This window comes from Phyllostomus hastatus, unplaced genomic scaffold, assembly GCF_019186645.2.
Source record: "Phyllostomus hastatus isolate PE091 unplaced genomic scaffold, TTU_PhHast_1.1 phas_contig_1, whole genome shotgun sequence".
Taxonomy (NCBI): Eukaryota; Metazoa; Chordata; class Mammalia; order Chiroptera; family Phyllostomidae; genus Phyllostomus; species Phyllostomus hastatus.
This window is the reverse complement of record NW_025333498.1, coordinates 29,298,416-29,318,484: the sequence shown is the minus strand read 5'-3', so window position 1 is coordinate 29,318,484 and position 20,069 is coordinate 29,298,416. Positions and strand designations below refer to the sequence as shown.

General features: G+C 40.6%; 1 protein-coding gene across 2 annotated transcripts in view; it reads right to left on the bottom strand.

Moving 5' to 3' along the window:
• Nucleotides 1–585, bottom strand: part of LOC123807994 (lymphocyte antigen 75) — a 149,655-nt gene extending 149,070 nt beyond the window's left edge. The window contains exon 1 of one of the 2 annotated variants that reach the window (XM_045822202.1): nucleotides 361–585. In XM_045822202.1, the coding sequence (XP_045678158.1) occupies nucleotides 361–454 (94 nt within the window). In that variant the 5' untranslated portion in view covers nucleotides 455–585. The remainder of the gene's footprint in view (nucleotides 1–360) is intronic. The other variant, XM_045822289.1, reaches the window with a different exon arrangement.
• Between the last annotated feature and the right edge of the window lie 19,484 nt (nucleotides 586–20,069).

Here is a 20,069-nt window from a genome sequence, read left to right as displayed (position 1 = left end):
CCCTCCCCTCCCCTGGGCTCCTAGTTCTCAGCCCCAGAAAGTCCCTGTATTCCCACGCCCCACCCCGCCCTGCCCTCCTCCCTCTCCCTTCCTGCCCCCCTCTCCCTTCCTCCCAACCCCTTTCCTCCTCTCGCACGCAGGGTAATGGAGTTCCCTACGCCGCTCCCTGTGGCGAGGGCAACCGAACACCTTCTCCCTAGACCACTCCTTCGGCTCACTTGTCCAGCTCCAGACACCTTAGGAAAGGAGACGTGTGTCGTGACCCTGGAGCTCAGCGCTAATCCGAACCGGGGTAAATCGGCAGACCTAGCAGCGTCGAGGCCCCTAGCTGATTGGTGGGCGGACACACCCCACGGTTACCTGTGTGGCCAGTGGACTCCACCAGCTCGAAGCACTGAAGGAGCAGTACGACGAGCGCCGCCGCGCGGTGAGGGGTCGCCCAGCGGGTCCTCATTCTGAGCCGGCCCCAGCGGTCCAACTTGGTTCTCGGGCGCAAGCGGAACGCAGCCCTCTCCGTGCGCCCAATCTGCCCCAGAAGCGCCTTTGCTTTTAGGCTCCCAGGGCGCTCCAGCTCCACCCCCGACGCCCTCAACCAATTAGATCACCGTGTCTTGGGTCTCAGGCAGGACAGGGCGGAGCATGGTTAGGAGGCGGGAAGATGACGCACCTGAGGCTCCGAGCACCTGCTACAGGCAAGACCCACGAGGAGGCAGGAAGTTAGCATACAGCCGGAGAGCTGAGCCCGGCACAGACTACTCGGTGTGAGGGTCCTGAGTCCCGCCTCTTCATCAGTCAAGCCCAGGAGACGGAACACTTGCTGGGACTTGGCACGGCCCGCGTGGGTGGGTTCCGTCAGTTTAGGGCCTGGTTCTCTGCCCAACGCACCTCTGTCAGGGATGTCTTCTTCATTGCACGGCTGGGTTGGAAAGGCACCCACATCCTCTCCTACCTCCAAGGGGGAAATGTACATCCTTCCTGGTGCAAATGTGGACAAGCCAAATAATTCAGTCAACCTTGGCAACGTCTTGCATATTTTGATAAAACAAACAAAGGTGAGGTAATGCACACTGCAGGTAACTCGCAATTATTAAAGCATTGAAAGCAAGATCCCCAGCCGTTGAAGCTCAGTTGATTGGGCATGGTCCCACAAACCAAAAGGTCGCTGGTTGGATTCCGGATAGAGGCATATGCCAGGCTTGAGGGCTTGGTCCCCGTGGGGGCACATGTGAAAGGCAACCAGTAGATGTATCTCTCGCATAGATACTTCTCTCCCTCTTCCTCCTTCCCTTCCCTTCTAAAATAAAAAAATAAAATAAAATAAAATAAAAAGAATTAAAAGCAAGAGCTATTCGAGTGCAATACTTACAATACTTAAACGATGATTCCGGCTTTATAACCATTTGATATTTGCAAGTAAGGTCTTTTAAAAATAATTCAATAATAATAATTAATAATAATCCATTAGAAATGTGGAAATCTGCACCCAAAATAGGCAATTGTGAGAGTAGGATTTATCCTCTCCCTGTGGGAACCACTATCATTACAAACAGGTGACCTGAGCTGCCTGGATATGAAGGTTCTATATTTTTAAACCCTATGCCTACTGAACACCTGGTGTGTACTGAGGATGACCTCCACCCCTCTCTGGCAAGAGTGAATTCTTTCACAAAGAGGTGAACATCTACATTGTCTTTCCTGATTCCAAATGCCAAGGCTTTGCTGATAACTCCAAACTTAACCTTGGCTCTGTCCTTCCTTCAGACTCCCCCACCTTTCAGTTAGGTACATGCTTTCAGCATTAACCATCACAGGAACTGGGCCCCTCCCAGGGCAAGATAAAAAGACAACATCCCTGCCCTCTCAACCTTACTGAGTACTAGGGAAGCCTGAGAGGCATACACAGTAACTCAGGGCAGACTGAATGGGGAGACTGGACAAAGCTGCCTTCCTTGAAGATTTGAGGAAGCTTTAAGGAAGGCAGCATCTCAGCTGGGACTTGAAGAATGGGTAAGTGATAGGAATTTGACCAGGCACAGCTAGTAGGAAAATGTTACGCAGTGTCAGAAGATAGTAAAGTCCACTGAGGCTGCTCTGCAGGGAGCATGTGTGTGGGTGTATGTGTGTTGACAGTAGTTGTAGTGGGGGCTCTAAACAGAAAGGACAGCAGAAAGGTGAGTTGTGGCTATTTTTTGAAGTGCCTTGAATGTAATGTAAAGACTTTGATTTGATTCTCTAGGGAATGGGTGGTGGAAAGTTCTGAGTAAGAAACCTTGCTGCTGCTCTGATTCCTCTGCACCTATGGCTGCTTGCCTTTCCGACCCTGCCTCGTTTGGAGCTCCTTGAGGGCAGCTGTCTCATCTGCTTTATTCTCAGTCTTGAACACTGAGCACCAGGCCAGCCCCAGAGTAAACTCTCAATAAACATTGCAAAGTTAATGAATTCTTAGATCTCCTGCCTTAGCATAGGGGCATATGAGATCCTGCTTGCATTATATTGCAATAATTTGTCACCTGACCTTACTGCCCACAGTTGTTATCCTCTCAGGCATATGAACCCTTCTAAACACTGTTTGGAACATGGCACCTTTATTTTACTCAAATCCTTTCAATGCTACTCGCTCATAGAAAGGATTTGTAATTAAGGGTTCAGGTGAATCTGCACCCCTGAAATTGTAGGCAGCTTTGTGAATGCACTTTTAAAAGAATAATAATGCTGCCTATAATTATTATTTAAAATAAGAACAAACTTTTAACTACACAAACTAGGCAAATGGGGGAGAAAGACATCTTTCTGATAAGTGCGTTCCTGGGAAAAGACAGGAGGAATGGGTAAGTGGGAGGAAGGCGAATGACTGATCACAGCAGTGATTCTGCCTGTGGTGCTGCAAGCTAGGGAGGGCAGAGTCTGGACCTCGGCAGACCTGCCAGGTGGGCCCGTGGGAGGTGACCTGGTAGAATTGTTGACTCATGCAGAGGTAGAGCAGGGCTCACCAGGGTAAAAAAGCGGTGGGTTTGAGTGTCAGGAGGTGATGGTGGCATGTCCATATCCCTTAAGGGGAACCTAAGGCCATGGGACACCAGACTCAATTCTCCAGCTGGAGCTGTGACTGTGTGGCCTGGGCCAATAGTGTTCTTGCATCAGAGTGGGCAGCATACAGGGAAGGCTTCAGCGAGGGTGGTGGTCAGGCTCTGGGTCAGTGTCCTCTTGTGGACACTGTTGCACCAAGAGCAGAAGCCCAGGCCTGGGCACAGAGGAAAGGACCAATACATTTCTTCCTAAGGGCTTTAAGGCAGATGGTTATGCTGTGGACTCTGCCTCCTTCACTTGATGTCCAGGGTTTCAGACCAGAGGGGTCCATTGAACTTTCTTTTTCCTTTTTTGCATTGGCTGTGAGTCCTAGGTGCAGGGGTCAGGGTCCTCTCAGGTGGGTGGACACCTATAAAAGCTCCCTCTGTGCTCAGGAGGAGCAGTTTTTGTGGTCACCAGGCTCCAGAGGCATCGAGGTAGTGGGCATTCCAAAGCTACCACTTCATGATAATCTTCTGATTGTTGAAAGATTCCAGCCCCATGAGGGTCTGACAGGGCAGTTGTCTGGGAAAGCATCTTCAAACTTCAGGCACCATTGCCTTTCAGACTCTGGCATGGTCCCAGCCAGATGGTGCGGTGGGCAGGGGCTGGGTCCAGACCCAGCACTTCAGGTAGGCATAGGAGGTAGGGCACTGTTCCCTGCCCTGCTGGTGGTGGGCAGGCCTGGGCTGTGCAAACTGGCACACCCTGTGGAGGGCTGTAGTGTGGGTAGTGTGGCTTTGGCTCTGCTTTAGTACCTGCCCATGTAGCTTGCCCATGATTGTGGGTGTAGCAGGGTGGGAGGGTAGTCCAGGAACAATTGGGCTACCAGACATTTCTGATGTTTAGAGATTGGAATCGTGTAGGATTAAGCTGATCCTTGGCATCCTGGTGCAAGGACAGCATGTGGGGTATTGGCATATGGGGACCATCTATGCACAGGATCCTGCATGTGCTAGGCCAATGACCTTGCACACCAGGACCTTAGGACCCCCCCAACACACTGCTCTCTGAAGCCAGAGGAACCTGCAGCTTCCCACTGCTGGCCCCAGGTATCTGGCTATCAGCAGAGGAGCCTAGGTGTGCCTTGACTTCTTCTTATTCTTTTTTTAAAATTATAAATAATTTTTTAAATTTTTAGTTACAGTTGACATACAGTATTATATTAGTTTCAGGTCTACACCCCAGTGATTAGACATGTAACTTACTAAGTGATCATCCTGATAAATCTCACACCCACCTGGCACCACATATAGTCATTAGAACACCATTGACTGTATTCCTGCTGCTGTGCTTTACATCCCCATGACTTCTCTAACTGCTGGTCCGTACTTCTCAACCCTTTCACCTTTTCTCACCATCCCTTGAACACCCCTCATGCCTGGTAACTGTCAAAATGTTCTTCTCTGTATCTATGAGTCTTCTTGTTTAGTTATTTTGCAGTTTTGTTTTTAGATTCAGTTGTTCAGAGATATGTATTTATTGCCATTTTATTGTTCACATTTTTTATTATTTCTCCTCCTTCTGGTTCTGCTTCTTTAAGGAGGTCCTTCAACAATTCATGTAGTACTGGTTTGATGATGATGAACTTCTTTAGCTTCTTCTTGTCTGGGAAGCTCTTTATATGTCCTTCGATTCCAAATGATAGCTTTGCTGCATAGAGTAATCCTGTAGGTCACTATTTTCATTGCTTTGAATATTTCTTGCCTCTCCCTTCTAGCCCGCAATGTTTCTGTTGAGAAATCAGCTGACAATTGTATGGGAGCTCCCTTGTAGGTAACTAACTTCTTTTCTCTTGCTGCCTTTAAGATTCTCTCTTTGTCTTTAACCTTTTGCATTTTAATTATGATGTGTCTGGGTGTGGGCCTCTTTGGATTCATCTTGTTTGGGACTGTGCGCTTTCTGGACTTGCATGTCTGTTTCCTTTATCAATTTAGGGAAGTTTCCTGTCACTATTTTTTCAAATAGGTTTTCTATTTCTTGCTCTGTCTCTGCTCCTCCTGGCACCCCTGTGATGTGAATGTTGGTACACTTGAAGTTGTCCCAGAGGCTCCTCACACTATCCTCATTTTTAAAATTCTTTTTCTTTTTTTCTGTTACAGCCAGAATTTTTTGCTTTCCTATATTCCAACTTGCTGTTTTGATTCTTGGCTTCATCTACTTTACTGCTGATTCCCTGTATATTATTCTTCATTTCAGCTGGTATATCCTCCATTTCTGACTGGTTCTTTTTTTATGGTTTTCATGCCCTTTTTTATGTTGTTGAAGTTCTCTCTACATTCATCTAAATCTTCCCCTATGTTCATTGAGCATCCCTATAAACAGTGTTTTGAATTCTGCATCTAGTAGATTGCTTGTCTCCATTTTGTTTAGTTCTTTTCCTAGAGTTTTGTTCTTTTCTTTCATTTGGGGCATGTTTCTTTGTCTCATCATTTTGGCAGCCTCCCTGCATTAGTTTTCAGTAGAATTGCTACATCTTCTGGGCTTGGTAGAGTGGCCTAAAGTAGTAGGTATCCTGTAGGGTCCAGTGGCACAACCTCCCAGTTCAACCAAGCAGGGTACTCCAGGTGCACCCCCCTCCCATGAGGGCTGTGCACATCCTTCTGTTGTAGTTGAGCCTTGATTGTTGTTGGCATGTAAATGAGAGGGATCTACCTCCAGGTTGATTGGGTGCAAGGACTAGCTCTGATCACCAACCACCATGGAGCTGTGGTTGTGCAGGAGCTCACCTCATGAAGCAGGACTTACTTCAGTGGGTCTCTGGTGTCTTTTGAGTCTGCCCCTTGAATGGGTCTATTGTGGAGGTGGTCGGGTGGTTGTGGACATGGTCTGAAGCTGTCCACTGGGTACACTGTCTCTGGGGCCTTCTAGGATGTGCACATCAAGGTCTGGTAAGTTATCACTTGTGTTCCACCAGGGGCTAAATAACATGAACTACAAAGTAATTTGCAGATGGCTGCTACTTGTGCTGGGATTGGAGGTGCCCAGGAGAAGCCAAGCTGCAAACCAAGGATGGCTCTGCTAGTGCCAGGCCTGGGGCCACTTAGTGAGAGGAACAGGGCATGCTGAGGCCAGATGCTGTTTGTTCAAGAGATTTTAGGAAAGTCTGAAACATGAGCCAAAACAGGCCATTGGTACAGAAAAGACACTGGGAATAGCTTGAGTGGACCTGCAATTTGGTGGGATGGAATCTGAAGGAATCTGAAGGAATCTGAAGGAATCTGAAGGAATCACCAGGGTGAGGCAAAAAGTGTGAACCAGGTTGGTGGAGATTCAGATATGGCATTTGTCTTCTAGGTTTGTGTTGAAAGGGCTCAGAAAAGGAACAATAGCCTCTGTCAACACTTCATATGGGAGAAAGCTGCCACACTAGCTCTCACCCTGATACCAGATACTTCAGTTCCTCCCTGATTGTCCTTGGTGCCTTTTGAACTGCTTCCCCAGTGCTGGAGCTCAGAGGTGGTAAGTCCATGCATGGGCCCTTTAAGAGGAACTGTCTGGGACTGTGGAAGGCCTCCATCTCACTCAACCACAATCCTTGCTGGTTTTTACAGCCAGAATTTATGGGGCTTCTCTTCCTGGCACTGGAACCCAGGGCTGGAGGGCTTGGTGAGGGGTTGGGCTCCTCACTTCTTAGGGGGGACCTTCACAGATGAAATATCACTCCCCAATTTTAAACCACCAAAGGTGAGTGTTGGAACAGCCCATTCAATGTCTTTGTACCAGTCTCTATGTGGCTTCTTCTTTACATTCTTAGTTGAATGACTTCTGTTCAGCTAGATTTAGGTGAATCTGAATGATGGTTGTTCTGCAGTTTAGTTGTATTTTTTGATGTGGTTATGAGACAATGTAAGTACCACGTTTACCAGCATGTTGACCAGAAGTTTCCACTTTTTTCTTCTTCAATGAGAAGATGCACATACTATAAAAAGAAACTCCATCTAAGTGAAATCAAACTCCTTTACGATTTGATCCTTTACCTTTAATTACCTTCCTATGTCATGCCTTGATTCAAGCAAACTATCTAAATCTGTCTGGCTGTTTCTTATTTCTGCCCAAGCATTTGTATTTTCCCTATGCCATCCCCAGAATGCCTGTCTGTCCTCCATTGTCTCAGTTCTACCTTTCCAGGTAAGACTTTGCTCATATTTCACACTTCATATAAAATATTTCCAAGAAGGACCCTAACACTTGAGGATTCCAGGCAGCTGTATAATATAATATATTGTATTCACTTGGTATTTGACATGTGTCTCTTCCTACTCCTATTTTTTTTCTGTAGGTACATGTATATCTAGATTATTCCATTAAATTATTGATCCTCAGTAAATATTTATTATCTATGGTGACAATCAAAAGCAATATATCCTATAAGTTTCACCTTGAATGTCACTTCCTCAAAGAAATCTTTTTTGACTTGGCAGTCTAGGTGAGCTTCCTCTATGAAAGTTGCCAGTGCATCTCATAATTTGTGTTGAAGGCATTTAGCAGAGCTGAATTAAATAATTATGTGCTTGCTCATTTGTTGAATGTCTACCTCCCTCCCCTGGTTACAGGACCCATGAATGTGGTGACTCTGTCTATTTCAATAATTTCTGTGTGCCCAGTATCAGGCCCATGATTTGTTGGATGAATGAATAAATAATTACATGGTAGAGGCTTCATGAATTGTACAGGGAACAGGAGGTCTAGGCATTTAAAAGAAGGAAAAATCAGCTAGGGAGGGAGGGTCGTTAGGAACTGGGCTGACTGTCCTTGGATGTGTAACACTCAGTAGATAGAGGTGATGGGGATGCACAATGAGGGGATCCAAACTGAGGCAATGGTGTGAGCAAAATAACAGACATCTATCCCCACTGGGTGCCAGGCCTCTGTGCTCAGCATTTCCTATGTGCTCTCCTGTCTAGTACTCATCCTATTATCCTCATTTTATGAACACATACAAGGCAGACAGGAGAGATAACTTGGCCAAGGTCAATAGTCATAATTGAAGATACCAAGATGGAAATCTAACTTATGGAATTTGCATGAATGTGTGAAAGTATTACTATTATTTTTTCTTAGTTACAGTTAGGGAGAGGGGAATGAGATTTTAGGACCTCTAAAGTCATGTTTTTAATTATATAATATAGCAAAAACAGAGTAGCTATGCTTGTAAGCCTCTTCCTCATCATTTATTATCTTACTCCCACACAGAAGGAACCACTCCTCTGAATTGTTTATCATTCTTTTCTTTACAGTTTTCCCATCTATGTTTCATTCCTTAAACAGTATATATAACTCTGTATATTTTTGAATTTTATGTAAATGGAATAATTTCAAGCTGTTGCTTTTTCCCACTTACCCTTTTTGCTCTAAATTATATCTATGGCATTCATTTATGTTGGTGTGTGTAGCTATAGTTCATTCGTGTTTTATGTGATATTCCATTATAAGAATAATGCACACTTTATGCATTCTCTTGTTTGTGGACATTTGGGTAGGTTCCAGCTGGGTAATTTGCTGTCATTAGCAGTGCCTCTGTAACCATTTTTGTTCATGTCTCCTGGTGCACACTGCTAGATGTTCATGAGGGTATGTTCTTATAAGTGGAATTCTTGGAGCATAAGGTATCAACATTATCAGACAACACCATTGTGCATTGCAATTTGCACTCCCAGTTTTATAGACAAGCACATGCACTGCTGAACATTTTCATCAACATTCAACATTTTAAAGTTTTGGTGTGGGGCGAAATAGTATCTCATTTTGGTTTAAAATTGTATTTCCTTGATCACCAATGAGGTTGAACATACTTTTCAATATTTATTGGTTATTTATTTTTCCTTTTCCAATTCTTGTACAGGTTATTTGCCTAATTTCTCCTAGATACATTCCCTCCTCTTCTTTGCTTTGAATCCCAAGGGACTATTTCTGCATTTCTGCATTTCTCAGGTTCCCTAACCTACTGCCTTCTGGTTAAGTTCAACCAATGGAAATTCCTGGCAGGAGATGGAAATTTGGGAAGGGGAGAGCCCAAGATGTTTCTCTTATCTCTGCTTTGGGAGTATGTAAAACAGTGGCTGTGTCTCTTTGGTGGTTCCAGCTCTTGCCTGGAATCTTCACCCTTCATGGCTCAGACCCACCAGGAACCCCCTGCTGTGTTTCCAGCTCCTTTTGATTGGTTCCTTTTCCAATATTCTAGCTCCTACAGGGTATCCCTGGCTGCTATGCAGATAATACTATCTCTTCTCTGTCCCTCATGACCCATGGGCAGTAGTAGCTTCTTATACTTGTTACATTCTGGGTAGCCTCATTAGCACTTACTGTTAGCACTTATAACACTCCTATAACTGGTTATTTCCCTATATTAAATTTATTCCATTGAACGAGCTAGCATGTTTTGTTCTCTTTATTGGATCTTGATGATATTGATTCAACATATGAACAAAAAAAACTGTACCTGAGACAGCATCAAATATTGAGTAAGATATGAACAAGAAAAACTATAAATGCAGTTGTGTTCAACTGCATGGGGAATTGTGGTATAAGAAGAGCCAGCATGGGAGGCATTTAAACTGCAGTTTTGATGATGCCCACAGATGGCCCCAGGTGTAGTCAGAAGTACCCAGGAGGCCCAGGCAAGGGCTTGGTCTAAGAATAAATTTGTTTTTTATTTCAGAATCACATGCTATTTTACTTAAACAAAGCAGAGTATATATATAGCAGACTATATATATATATATATATATATATATATATATATAGTCACTTTAAACAACAATTGAAAAGAGTGAAAGGAAAATTTTAAAGGTACAGCCTTGCAAGGAAACAGAAGGCCCTAGAGAAGATGACAGCAGATAAGACATAACAACAAAATTTTGAAAGCTGGAAGGTGGATAGCCAAATGGTATATGATATAATGAAGCAGAAACAGCAAGTGCCTATGAGGTGCAAATCCAAGAAAAGTAACACCATCCATGTCACAGAACCCCCAGAAAAGCTCAGGAACTAGAGGGAGAAGGGTGTCCGAAGGTAGGATGCAGGCAGAGCCCAAAGCAGAGTGGGTCAAAGTTCTTTTAGAGGTACAGCTAGACCCCAGATCTTCATCCTAACCCCACCCATTTGCAATATAGAATGAATGTGTGTGAAAATTTTACCTACTTTATAATGAAGAAAACATATCTATTCAAACAGAAAAAAACATGCTGACATAAGTTTGTTAATTTAGCAATGAAACTATTACTATCCTACAAGCCAATAAAACCATAACTCTTGGAGTTATTGTTTCTATTAGGCATCTCTGTTAACAAAAATCTACAAGTTAACATGCACATGTACAGAGTATGAACCCTAATCAATAGAAAGTAATACACCCAACAAAGATCCATAGTGCAGAGAATGAGGTAATCCCTGGGCAGACCGTTGGGCAGTGCTGCAACACGACACCGGAAGGACATCCAGCCACCCTTTTGTCTTGTTTGCATATCTTGAATATTTTTTCTTTTTTTTTCTTTTTAAACAGTTTCCACAACACTATGATGACAAAGATCTGCATTTATTCCTGGTTATAAGTAAACTTATAAGGACTATAGTCATGGACATAGACCCCAAAATGCAAATGTGAGGTTGCAGTTCATCCACCTAAATAACAACAACAACAAACAGAATTAAACAGCTCATCTTGTTAAACTGAACTTCTTCCACAGACTTTAAACTGTAAAATTCTCAGATGAGGAAATGCTTTGCTAGGATGTCTATGGAACATTGACACAAGAGACTGGACAAGAAGCCAGTGTGATGGAGTTATTCACTTACTCAGCTTAATCTCAGGTCCAGATGCCAAGGAGCTGTGGGATTACCGAGCTCAGAGAAATGGACTCTGTAACTGGAGTCCATTATCTGCTTTTCTCACATTGTAGACAGAGAAACTGAGGCTCAGAGGGTTCAGTGACCGTTATGGATATGAGAAGCATTAGAAAAGTTCGATGTAGGCCCTTGAGATTCATAGGAAGAGTCCATAAACATCAATGAGAGCACCTTAAGGTTAGTTACCTGCTCCTGACAGGGGGCGGAGGTGAGATTCGAGCGTGAGATGATGATGCACAAGTGGATCACAGGGCAAGAGGATGCTGGTATTGGGAAGAGTTGTACGGTTGGTAGGAATGTGTTGCAAAGGTCAGTGATGTATTTTTGGTAGGATTGCAATGTCTTAAGCATGGTGGGAATTCTTTAGGAAACATTTTCATCGAAGGTGTGTATTTGGAGAATAAAGAAATAATATTAACAATACAGACGATTTTCTGGACGTGTGAATGTGATAAAAGGGTAAGTTTCGACTTGGTCAGAGACATGTGTCACCATGTTTTAGCAAAGAGACAAGAACTGGGTTGATGTGTTTGGTTTTGACTCCTGTAGTTGGAGGCTCTTTTTTCAGATGAACTAAATCGTTGCCAAAATCTGTTCCAAGGAATCAACAGGTTGAATGATAAGTAACCAAAGGCCAGGAGTCTTTGCTCCTCAGGGGAACTGATCAGCTTTACACTTTTAGAATAATTATTTTCCTGACATTACCAGAAGATAGAGAAGGTTTTTCAGCTTTGGAAATTAGAGTGTGGTGTGACCCTACATCAAAGCTGACCTATAGTCGAGCAACAGAATTCTGGACCACCTAATGTGTTTGTTAAGGGTACAGTTAAGAATGCTGGCTTACTGATTTTTAGAAACATCTATAAAGTTATAAAGTGTAATAGTGAAAATCCTATGAAGAAATTTATGGAAAGATATGACACTATGACATTACTGTATTTACTAGTTTCACTATTTATTTGTCTTTTGTGAACTCCTTAGTAATATCTCCAAGATCCAAACCTTTTCCTCTTCTAGTCCCAGTTCCATCTCCCCTGGGGCTTCCTGTAGGGAGGGGAATGTGCTGTTCACTTTGCTGATAGGCTGGAGGCCACTCGATATAAGTCAACCATGTCTTCATTTTTCTAGCTGTAAAGTTATCTTTTTCTCAGCATTGGAGGGAAAAACAGGCCCCCTTTTGTTAACATAACTGCTGTCATTTATGTTACTTCCTCTCTAGTATTTTTTTATCTCTCTCTGTCCATGAATCACAGGAAGAGAGACTCTGAGCACGTTATAAACATTTTGTTTTTATTTTTAACTTTACCATTGAATATAAAAACTACACCCAAAGCAGAGCCAATAGTGTAATGAACTTGCTGTTTCCATCACTCTCTTTCAACAGTTATCAGTACATGACCAGTCTTGTTTCACTTTTACTCCAGTCCACACTCCAGTCCTCACAGATTATTTTAATGCAGACCTCAGACATCAAGTATTTCACCTGTAAGTATGTTGGTATGCATCATTAAAAGATAAGATCGCATGAAAGATTAACCACAGTACAAGGGTGGGGAAAAGTAGGTTTTAAGTTGTGAGTATGTGAAAGTTTATTCTTGTAGTATTGTAACTGAAAAAGGTGGTGTTCATGCTGCCTGTCACCTACCAGACCCAGTAAGCAGAGACAGGGATTGAATCTTCATGGGTGCTTTATTCAGATGGTCAGTGATCTGAGAAGACAGTAAGTTTATACCCTAATAGACCATCTTAAATTCCATTTTAAAATGACCGTTTTTATAAGTAAAATAAGGTGTAGGAAAGGGCTTTGGAATTCAGGGAAAAGTTAATTGGATTTAAAAAACTGCAGCATTCTCACCCTGGGCGGTAGTCTTTAGCTGTGTCCTGGGAGGTGGTCATCTCACCCTGGAGCACAGTGGCTCAGATATCATCTTGATTGCTTGCAGTCCTCCTGAGGAACAAAGGTGGAATTGCTTATGGTCTCCTGGAGTCCACGTGGGCCATACCTTCCGTGCCTGGAACAATAGCTTTTATATGTATTGATTACTAAGCTTATTAGCTATTGCTTAAACTAAAATTTTCCAACTTTGGAGTCCCCCACCAGTATTAATTAATAATTATTGTATTATATTCCATATGAACCACTCTAAACCCACTTTTGCCCCATCCCTGTACATTTTATCACCTAAAAACATTTAGAGTAATTCTTAATACTGTTAAACATCTAACCAGCAAGTACATTCCCCAATTATCTTATAAATGCTTTTATTTTGCTTTTACAGTGTGTTTAAATCAGAATGCAGATAAGGTTTTTACATTGACACTGGTTGACATTTCTCTTAAATCTTTTTTCATTTCTAGACATCCTGCCTTTTTTGTCTTTTTTCCTTGTAATTGTTTGGGAAAACATCAGCTCATTTGTATAATTTCTCACACTCCGGATTTTGCATCACTGCTACGTAAAAGTTCCGCTATCCTTTATATTTCCTATAAATTAGTAGAGGCTTTATGTGATTCAGATTCAATTTTTTCTTGACAGTACTAATTCATATATGTTATACTTTTCTGTCAGGAGGTACATATGTCATATTTTTTTCTTGTTTGGTTATATTATCAACCATTGATGATCATCATGTGGATCCTTTAGTTCATTAAGATTAGAAAATAGAGATACCCTAATTATATCATTTTTTTTCTTCCTTTATTAGCTGGATGCTTCCATAGACAGAAATTTTTCCCTTATTAACTATTTGGTTACCCACAGCTACAGATCATATAGAAAAGACAGAAAAAAATTTTGATTCTTTCCCTTTATCAGTTTTGAAAATAAGAAGGTGGTTCCCTAGCATCTTCCAAAGATGACCAATGAGATTTTTGTTTTTTATTATTATTTGGAAATATTTAATGTGTTTCAATGTCTTGCAGTTTTTATATTTTTGTTGTTCCACTTTCACCAGGGAGCCATGGCCATAGGAATCCTCCGTTGTTTCCTCATGATCTGGAAAGACAAGATGTTTTAGTCTCAACCTGTATATTTTCTGTCCCAGACCCGAAGTCAGCCATTACTTTAAAGATCTTTGCTTCCTTTTAGTAGGAAATGGTATTTAGAGACCACAATTGGGTACCAGGAGTACTTATTTCTGATAGGTTAATCCTTATTTCCATCATGGATTTTGATATCAGTCATGTGGGTTTTAATCTTCACAACTTGCTAGCTATCTTATTAGGAAAGACACTTAATTTGATCCTCAGTGTCCTCATTTGGAAAAAAGAATAGATAACAACACTTATTCATAAGACTTTTGTAAGCCTTAAATTATCTAGGACAGAATAAGCAACCAATAAAAATAGCTACTAATACTTAATACTTTTCATTTACATGTGGGTACATATTATCAAATAGAGTGGTCTCAATCTGATTCATTGTTAGCTATTCAACCTTATTATTCATTATCTTTTCATACTGAACCTGGAGATGTGAATATGCAAATTTTATTCACAATATTCCTCCAAACTGGACTGTCCTTTTTCTTCTGTACAAATTTTATCTCTTCAAAGCCTATCCTCTTTTAACTTCATTTTTAAAAATATATATTTTATTGATTGTACTATTGCAGTTGTCCCAATTTTTCTCTCCCCTTTATCCCCCTCCTTTCTGCTCCCACCACCTACCCTCCAGCATCACCCCCCTAGTTCATGTCCATGGGTTGTACATACAAGTACTTTAGCTTCTCCATTTCCTATACTATTCTTAACCTCCCCTTGTCTATTTTGTACTTACCATTTATGCTTCTTATTCCCTGTATATTTTCCCCCATTCTCTCCCATCCCCCTCCTTGCTAATAACCCTCTATGTGATCTCCATTTCTGTGATTCTGTTCTTATTCTAGTTGTTTGCTTAGTTTTTAATTTTTAGGTTCAGTTGTTGATAGTTGTGAGTTTGTTGTCATTTTACTGTTCATAGTCTTTGATCTTCTATTTCTTAGATAAGTCCCTTTAATATTCCATATAATAAAGGCTTTGTGATGATAAACCCCTTTAACTTTACCTTATCTGGGAAGCATGTTATCTGCCCTTCCATTTTAAAGGATAGCTTTGCTGGTTAGAGTAATCTTGGATGTAGGTCCTTGTCTTTCATGACTTTGAATATCTCTTTCTAGCCCATTCTTCCCTGTAAGGTTTCTTTTGAGAATTCAACTGATAGTCTTATGGGCACTCCTTTGCAGGCAATTGTGTCCTTTTCTCTTGCTGCTTTTAAGATTTCCTCTTTATCTTTAATCTTGGGTAACTTAATTATGATGTTCCTTGGTGTGTTCCTCCTTGGGTCCAATTTCTTTGGGACTCTATGGGCTCCCTGGAGTTCCTGGAAATCTATTTCCTTCACCAGATTGGGGGAGTTCTCCTTCATTATTTGTTCAAACAAGTTTTCAGTGTTTTGCTTTCTCTTCTTCTGACACCACTATGATTTGGATGTTGGAGCACTTAAAGTTTTCCAAGAGGTTCTTAAGCCTCTCTTCATTTTTTAAAAATTTTTGTTTCTTCATTCTGTTCCATTTGGATGTTTATTGCTCCCTTCTGCTCCAAACTGTTCATTTGAGTCCTGGTTTCCTTCCCTTCACTGTTGGTTCCTTGTATATTTTGCTTTATTTCATCTTGTGTAGCCTTCATTTCTTCCTTCATTTTTTGACCATGTTCAACCAATTCTGTGTGCATCCTGATTACTAGCATTTTGAACTCTGCATCAGAAAGGTTGTCAATTTCTTTGCTGCTTAATTGTATTTTTTCTGGAGCTTTGATTTGTTCTTTCATTTGGGCCATATTTATTTGTCTTGGAGCACCTGTCTACATAGTAAGGACTGAAGCCTTAGGTTTTCACCAGACCTAGGCAACTCACTTTGCTGCCTGGGGGTGCTGTCTGTGGGGGAGGGGTCATAGAGGGAACAGTGTCACTTCTTTGGCTCTTGTCCCACTTTCTGTCACTTCCCTCGCTTTCCACAAGCAGATTGTGCCCTTCCAGGTGCTGATTCGCAGGTGAGTGGGTTTGTGTACCTTTTAGGACTCTGTGGGCCTTTCCAACAGACTCTTGTGTGAGACTGGAGTCTTATCCACTGCTGCAACCCCCACAGAGTTTTTACAGCCAGGGATTTTGAGTCTTTGTTTCACCACACTGAAACCCTGACTTTTGTCATCTGTCTTGCTCCCCTGTTGTTCCTCCCAGCTTATCTATACTTGAATGTGGGATCACTGGCATGGTCCACTGCTTGTCTTGCTTTGCATCCTCTCCACTCTGGCTGCCCATCTCTGCTCCTCCTACTAGTCTGGTTGAATGTTTCTTTAACTTCTTGGTTGTTAGATTTCCATGTAAATGATTTTCTGGCAATTCTGGTTGTTCTTTGTTTTTAAATTTGTTGTTTTCCTTCTTTTGGTTGTGCAAGGAAGCAAAGCATTTCTGTCTATGCCTCTGTCTTGGACAGAACTCTCTTTTAACTTCTATAACAGTTCCTTTAATCTTTGATATTTCATTATATTTTGTATTGTTTCAATAATTTCCATATATATATGTCTTCTCCCCAGGAATGCTGTCATATTCTGATAGCAGAGATGTTTTATTTTTTATTTTGAAGTATAGCATATATAAAAAAGCATATAAAACATAAAGATATAATATGATTAAAATACAAGATGAATATCCATGTAACCACCTCCTAGGTAAAAATATATAGCATTATCAGTACTCCAGAAACCCTTTTTTTTTTTAATTACACAATCCTCCCTCCTTTGAAGAGGTAGTCACTATTGGGATTCTCATGGTAATAATGTTCTTGCTTTCTTTTATTGTTGGACATCTTACAAATAGACCCCTCAGTGTTGCCTGTTTTTGAACTATATATGCATGGATTAATGATCTATGTATTCTTTTTTTTTAAGATTTTATTTATTTATTTTTAGAGAGGGAAGGGAGGGAGAAAGAGAGAGCGAAACATCAATGTGCGGTTGCTAGGGGTCATGGCCTGCAACCGAGGCATGTACCCTGACTGGGAATCGAACCTGCGACACTTTGGTTCGCAGCCCGTGCTCAATCCACTGAGCTACGCTAGCCAGGGCTGTATTCTTTAGTGTGTGATTTATTTTGTTCAACATTGTATTTGTAAGATTTATTTACATTGTGTATACCTTTGCTTTTTTTCATTTTCTTTGCTGTATATATCCCATTTTATGAATATACCACAATTTCTTTATCCTTTGATGATGCTTCTACTTTTTGACACATACAAATAAGGCATTTTTAGAATTATTGTGCAAATATTGTGATGTATAAGTGCATTTTTTTAGTATATTACAAGAAGTTGGATTGGTTGGTTACAGGTTATGCATATATCAAATTTTAGCAGATAATGCCATGCTATCTTCCAAAGTTGTTTTGTCAATTTTCTCTCCCACCAGCAGCGTAGAAGAGTTTAGTAGCTCTGCATTCTCACCAACACTTATATTTTCTGACTTTTTATGTTTTTGCCAATTTGATGTATGCTTGGTGGTATCTTACTGTGATTTTAATGTGCTTTTCTGTGATTACTAATTAGACTGTGTAATCCTCCATATGTTTATTGGCTGATTGAATACCTACTTTTGTGAAATATCTATTTAAGTATTTTACCTGTTAAAAAATTTAGCTATCTTTTTCTTATTGATTTATACAAGCTCTTTGTATTTGGAAATGAATCCTTTATCAATTATAAATATTGAAACTACCTGCCATTGTGTGGTTTATACATTTTAAACTTTAAAAAATAATTTGTATGTGTTGTGTGTGTGTGTGTATACACATTCCCATCTTTCTACTGATGTGTTTGCTTTTTACTCACTGTTTCTTTGGAGTTGTTCACATATTCTGGTCAACCAAATCTTTGTCAGTTATAGTATTATGAATACCTTTTCCAAATTTGAGGTGTATCTTTTTTTTTAATTAAAAAAATTTTTTAGAGAGTGAAAGAAGGGAAGGGAGGGAGAGAGAGAGAAATATTGATGTGAGAGAGAAACATCAAGTGGTTATCCCTTATACACATCCTGACAGAGGACTGACGTACGACCTAGGTGTGTACCCTCATTGGGAATTGAACTGGTGACCCTTTGCTTTGCAGAACGACGCCCAATCAACTAAGCCACCATCGGTCAGGGCAAGGTATATCTTTTTCTTTAAGGTATCTTATACACTTGTATTCAGACAAGTGTATAAATCTTTTTTCTTGATGAATATGTTTCACTCTTGTTTAATGAGTACTTTTTTTTGCACACATTAAAATTTTTCATTGACACATTTAGATCTTTAATTTACTTCAGGTGCATTTGAGTATATGGTGAGAAATAGGAATTACTTTTTCCTATATTTAGTTATCCCAACATTATCCTTTTCTCATTGATTGATAGTGCCACCACTGTATACATATACACTTCCATAAATTCATAGGACAACATCTGGGCTCTGAATATAGATGCAAAAATATTTTTCCATCTGTGCACCAATAGTAGCACATTATTTTTATCTTTATATTATACTCTTAAATAAGTCTCACTTTCTGACAAGGGAGACATTTCACTTGTTTTTCCTCTTCAAAATTATGTTGGCTATTCTTGCCCATATACTCTTCAATATGAACTTACAATTAGCTTGCCAAATTTCATGAAAAACCTTATTTGGCTTTTTATTAAACTGCATTTAACTTGAGGACTAATTTGGAGAGTGATAATGTCCTTATGATGCTGGACTTTCTACTTTGTGAACATGGTATTGCTTTTTGCTTAGTTTGGTTTTCAGTTATGTCATCTGAATGCTAAACCAAGAAATATGTACCTGATTTGGCAATTGTTTAGGTTCCACTGAAGGTTTTTTAATGGAAGGGCTGACATGATCAGAGCCTTGTTTTGATGATATTGGTTTGAAACTAGTAGCAATTTGATTGGAGACCAGAGAAACTGATAGAGAAGTGGATCAGGACTCTTGCAAAGGTTGGGAACAATAATGAAAAGTCTAAGTTTAGTGATGGAAGTGGCAATGGAGATAAGATAAATGTGAGAGACTTCTCAGACAAGTAATTATTCCCTTCTGTAAGACAAAGCCCATTTGGGTTTCCTGTTTTTCTTCTTAAAGACAGATGAATGAGAAGCTCTGAAAAAGAAAGAAGCTAAACCTAACAGAGGTTACTCTAGCTTGTGGTAGTGAAAAACAGTAATCACAGAAATAAGTCCTTGCAGCTTCCTGTTCTCTGGCTTTTCTTTTGAAAATCATATTGTTTTCTGAAGTCTAGTTCAAGTAGACATGTTCCTTGGAGCCAACCCTGATTCTGTCAGCTAGAATGAGAATGGTTGGCAGGTTTATCTTTGCATTGTAATTGTGCGCATGTTCAACGTTCCCTCAGAAGTAGGCACTAAGTCTTAAGGGTCTTTATTTCCTACTTTCTAATACAGCTCCTTATTTATTTATTTATTTATTTATTCATTCATTCATTCATTCATTCATTCATTCATTTTTCCTTTACCATTTATCCCCCCTTATACCCACTTCCACCTCCATCCACCTCTCACCCCCGACAATCACCACAAAGCTGTCTATGTCCATGAGTCTTTTTTTCTCTTTTGCTCCATTCTTCTACCCCTTTAACTGACCCCCACTCAGCTGTCAACCTGCTATCTATCTATGCAAGTTGCTTTATCCACTCATTTACTGATGGACACTTGGGCTACTTCCAAATCTTGGCTATTGTAAATAACACTGCAGTAAACATAGGGGTACTTATATATTTTTTTAAATTAGTTTTTCAGGCTTCCTCGGATATATTCCCAGAAGTGGAATTGCTAAGTCGAAAGGTAGTTCCATTTTTATTTTTTTTTGAAGTAACTCCATATTGCTTTCCACAGTGGCTGCACCAATCTGGTTCCCACAAATCCTCACCAACATTTGCTGTTTGTTGATTTGTTGATGCTAGCTATTCTGATAGGTGTGACAATACCTCATTGTAGTTTTAATTTTCACTTCTTTGATGATTAGTGACATTAAGCATATTTCATATGTCTATTGGCCATCTGTATGTCCTCTTTGGAGATGTGTCTGTTCAGGTCCTTTGCCCATTTTTAATTGGATTGTTTGGGTATTTTGGGGTGTT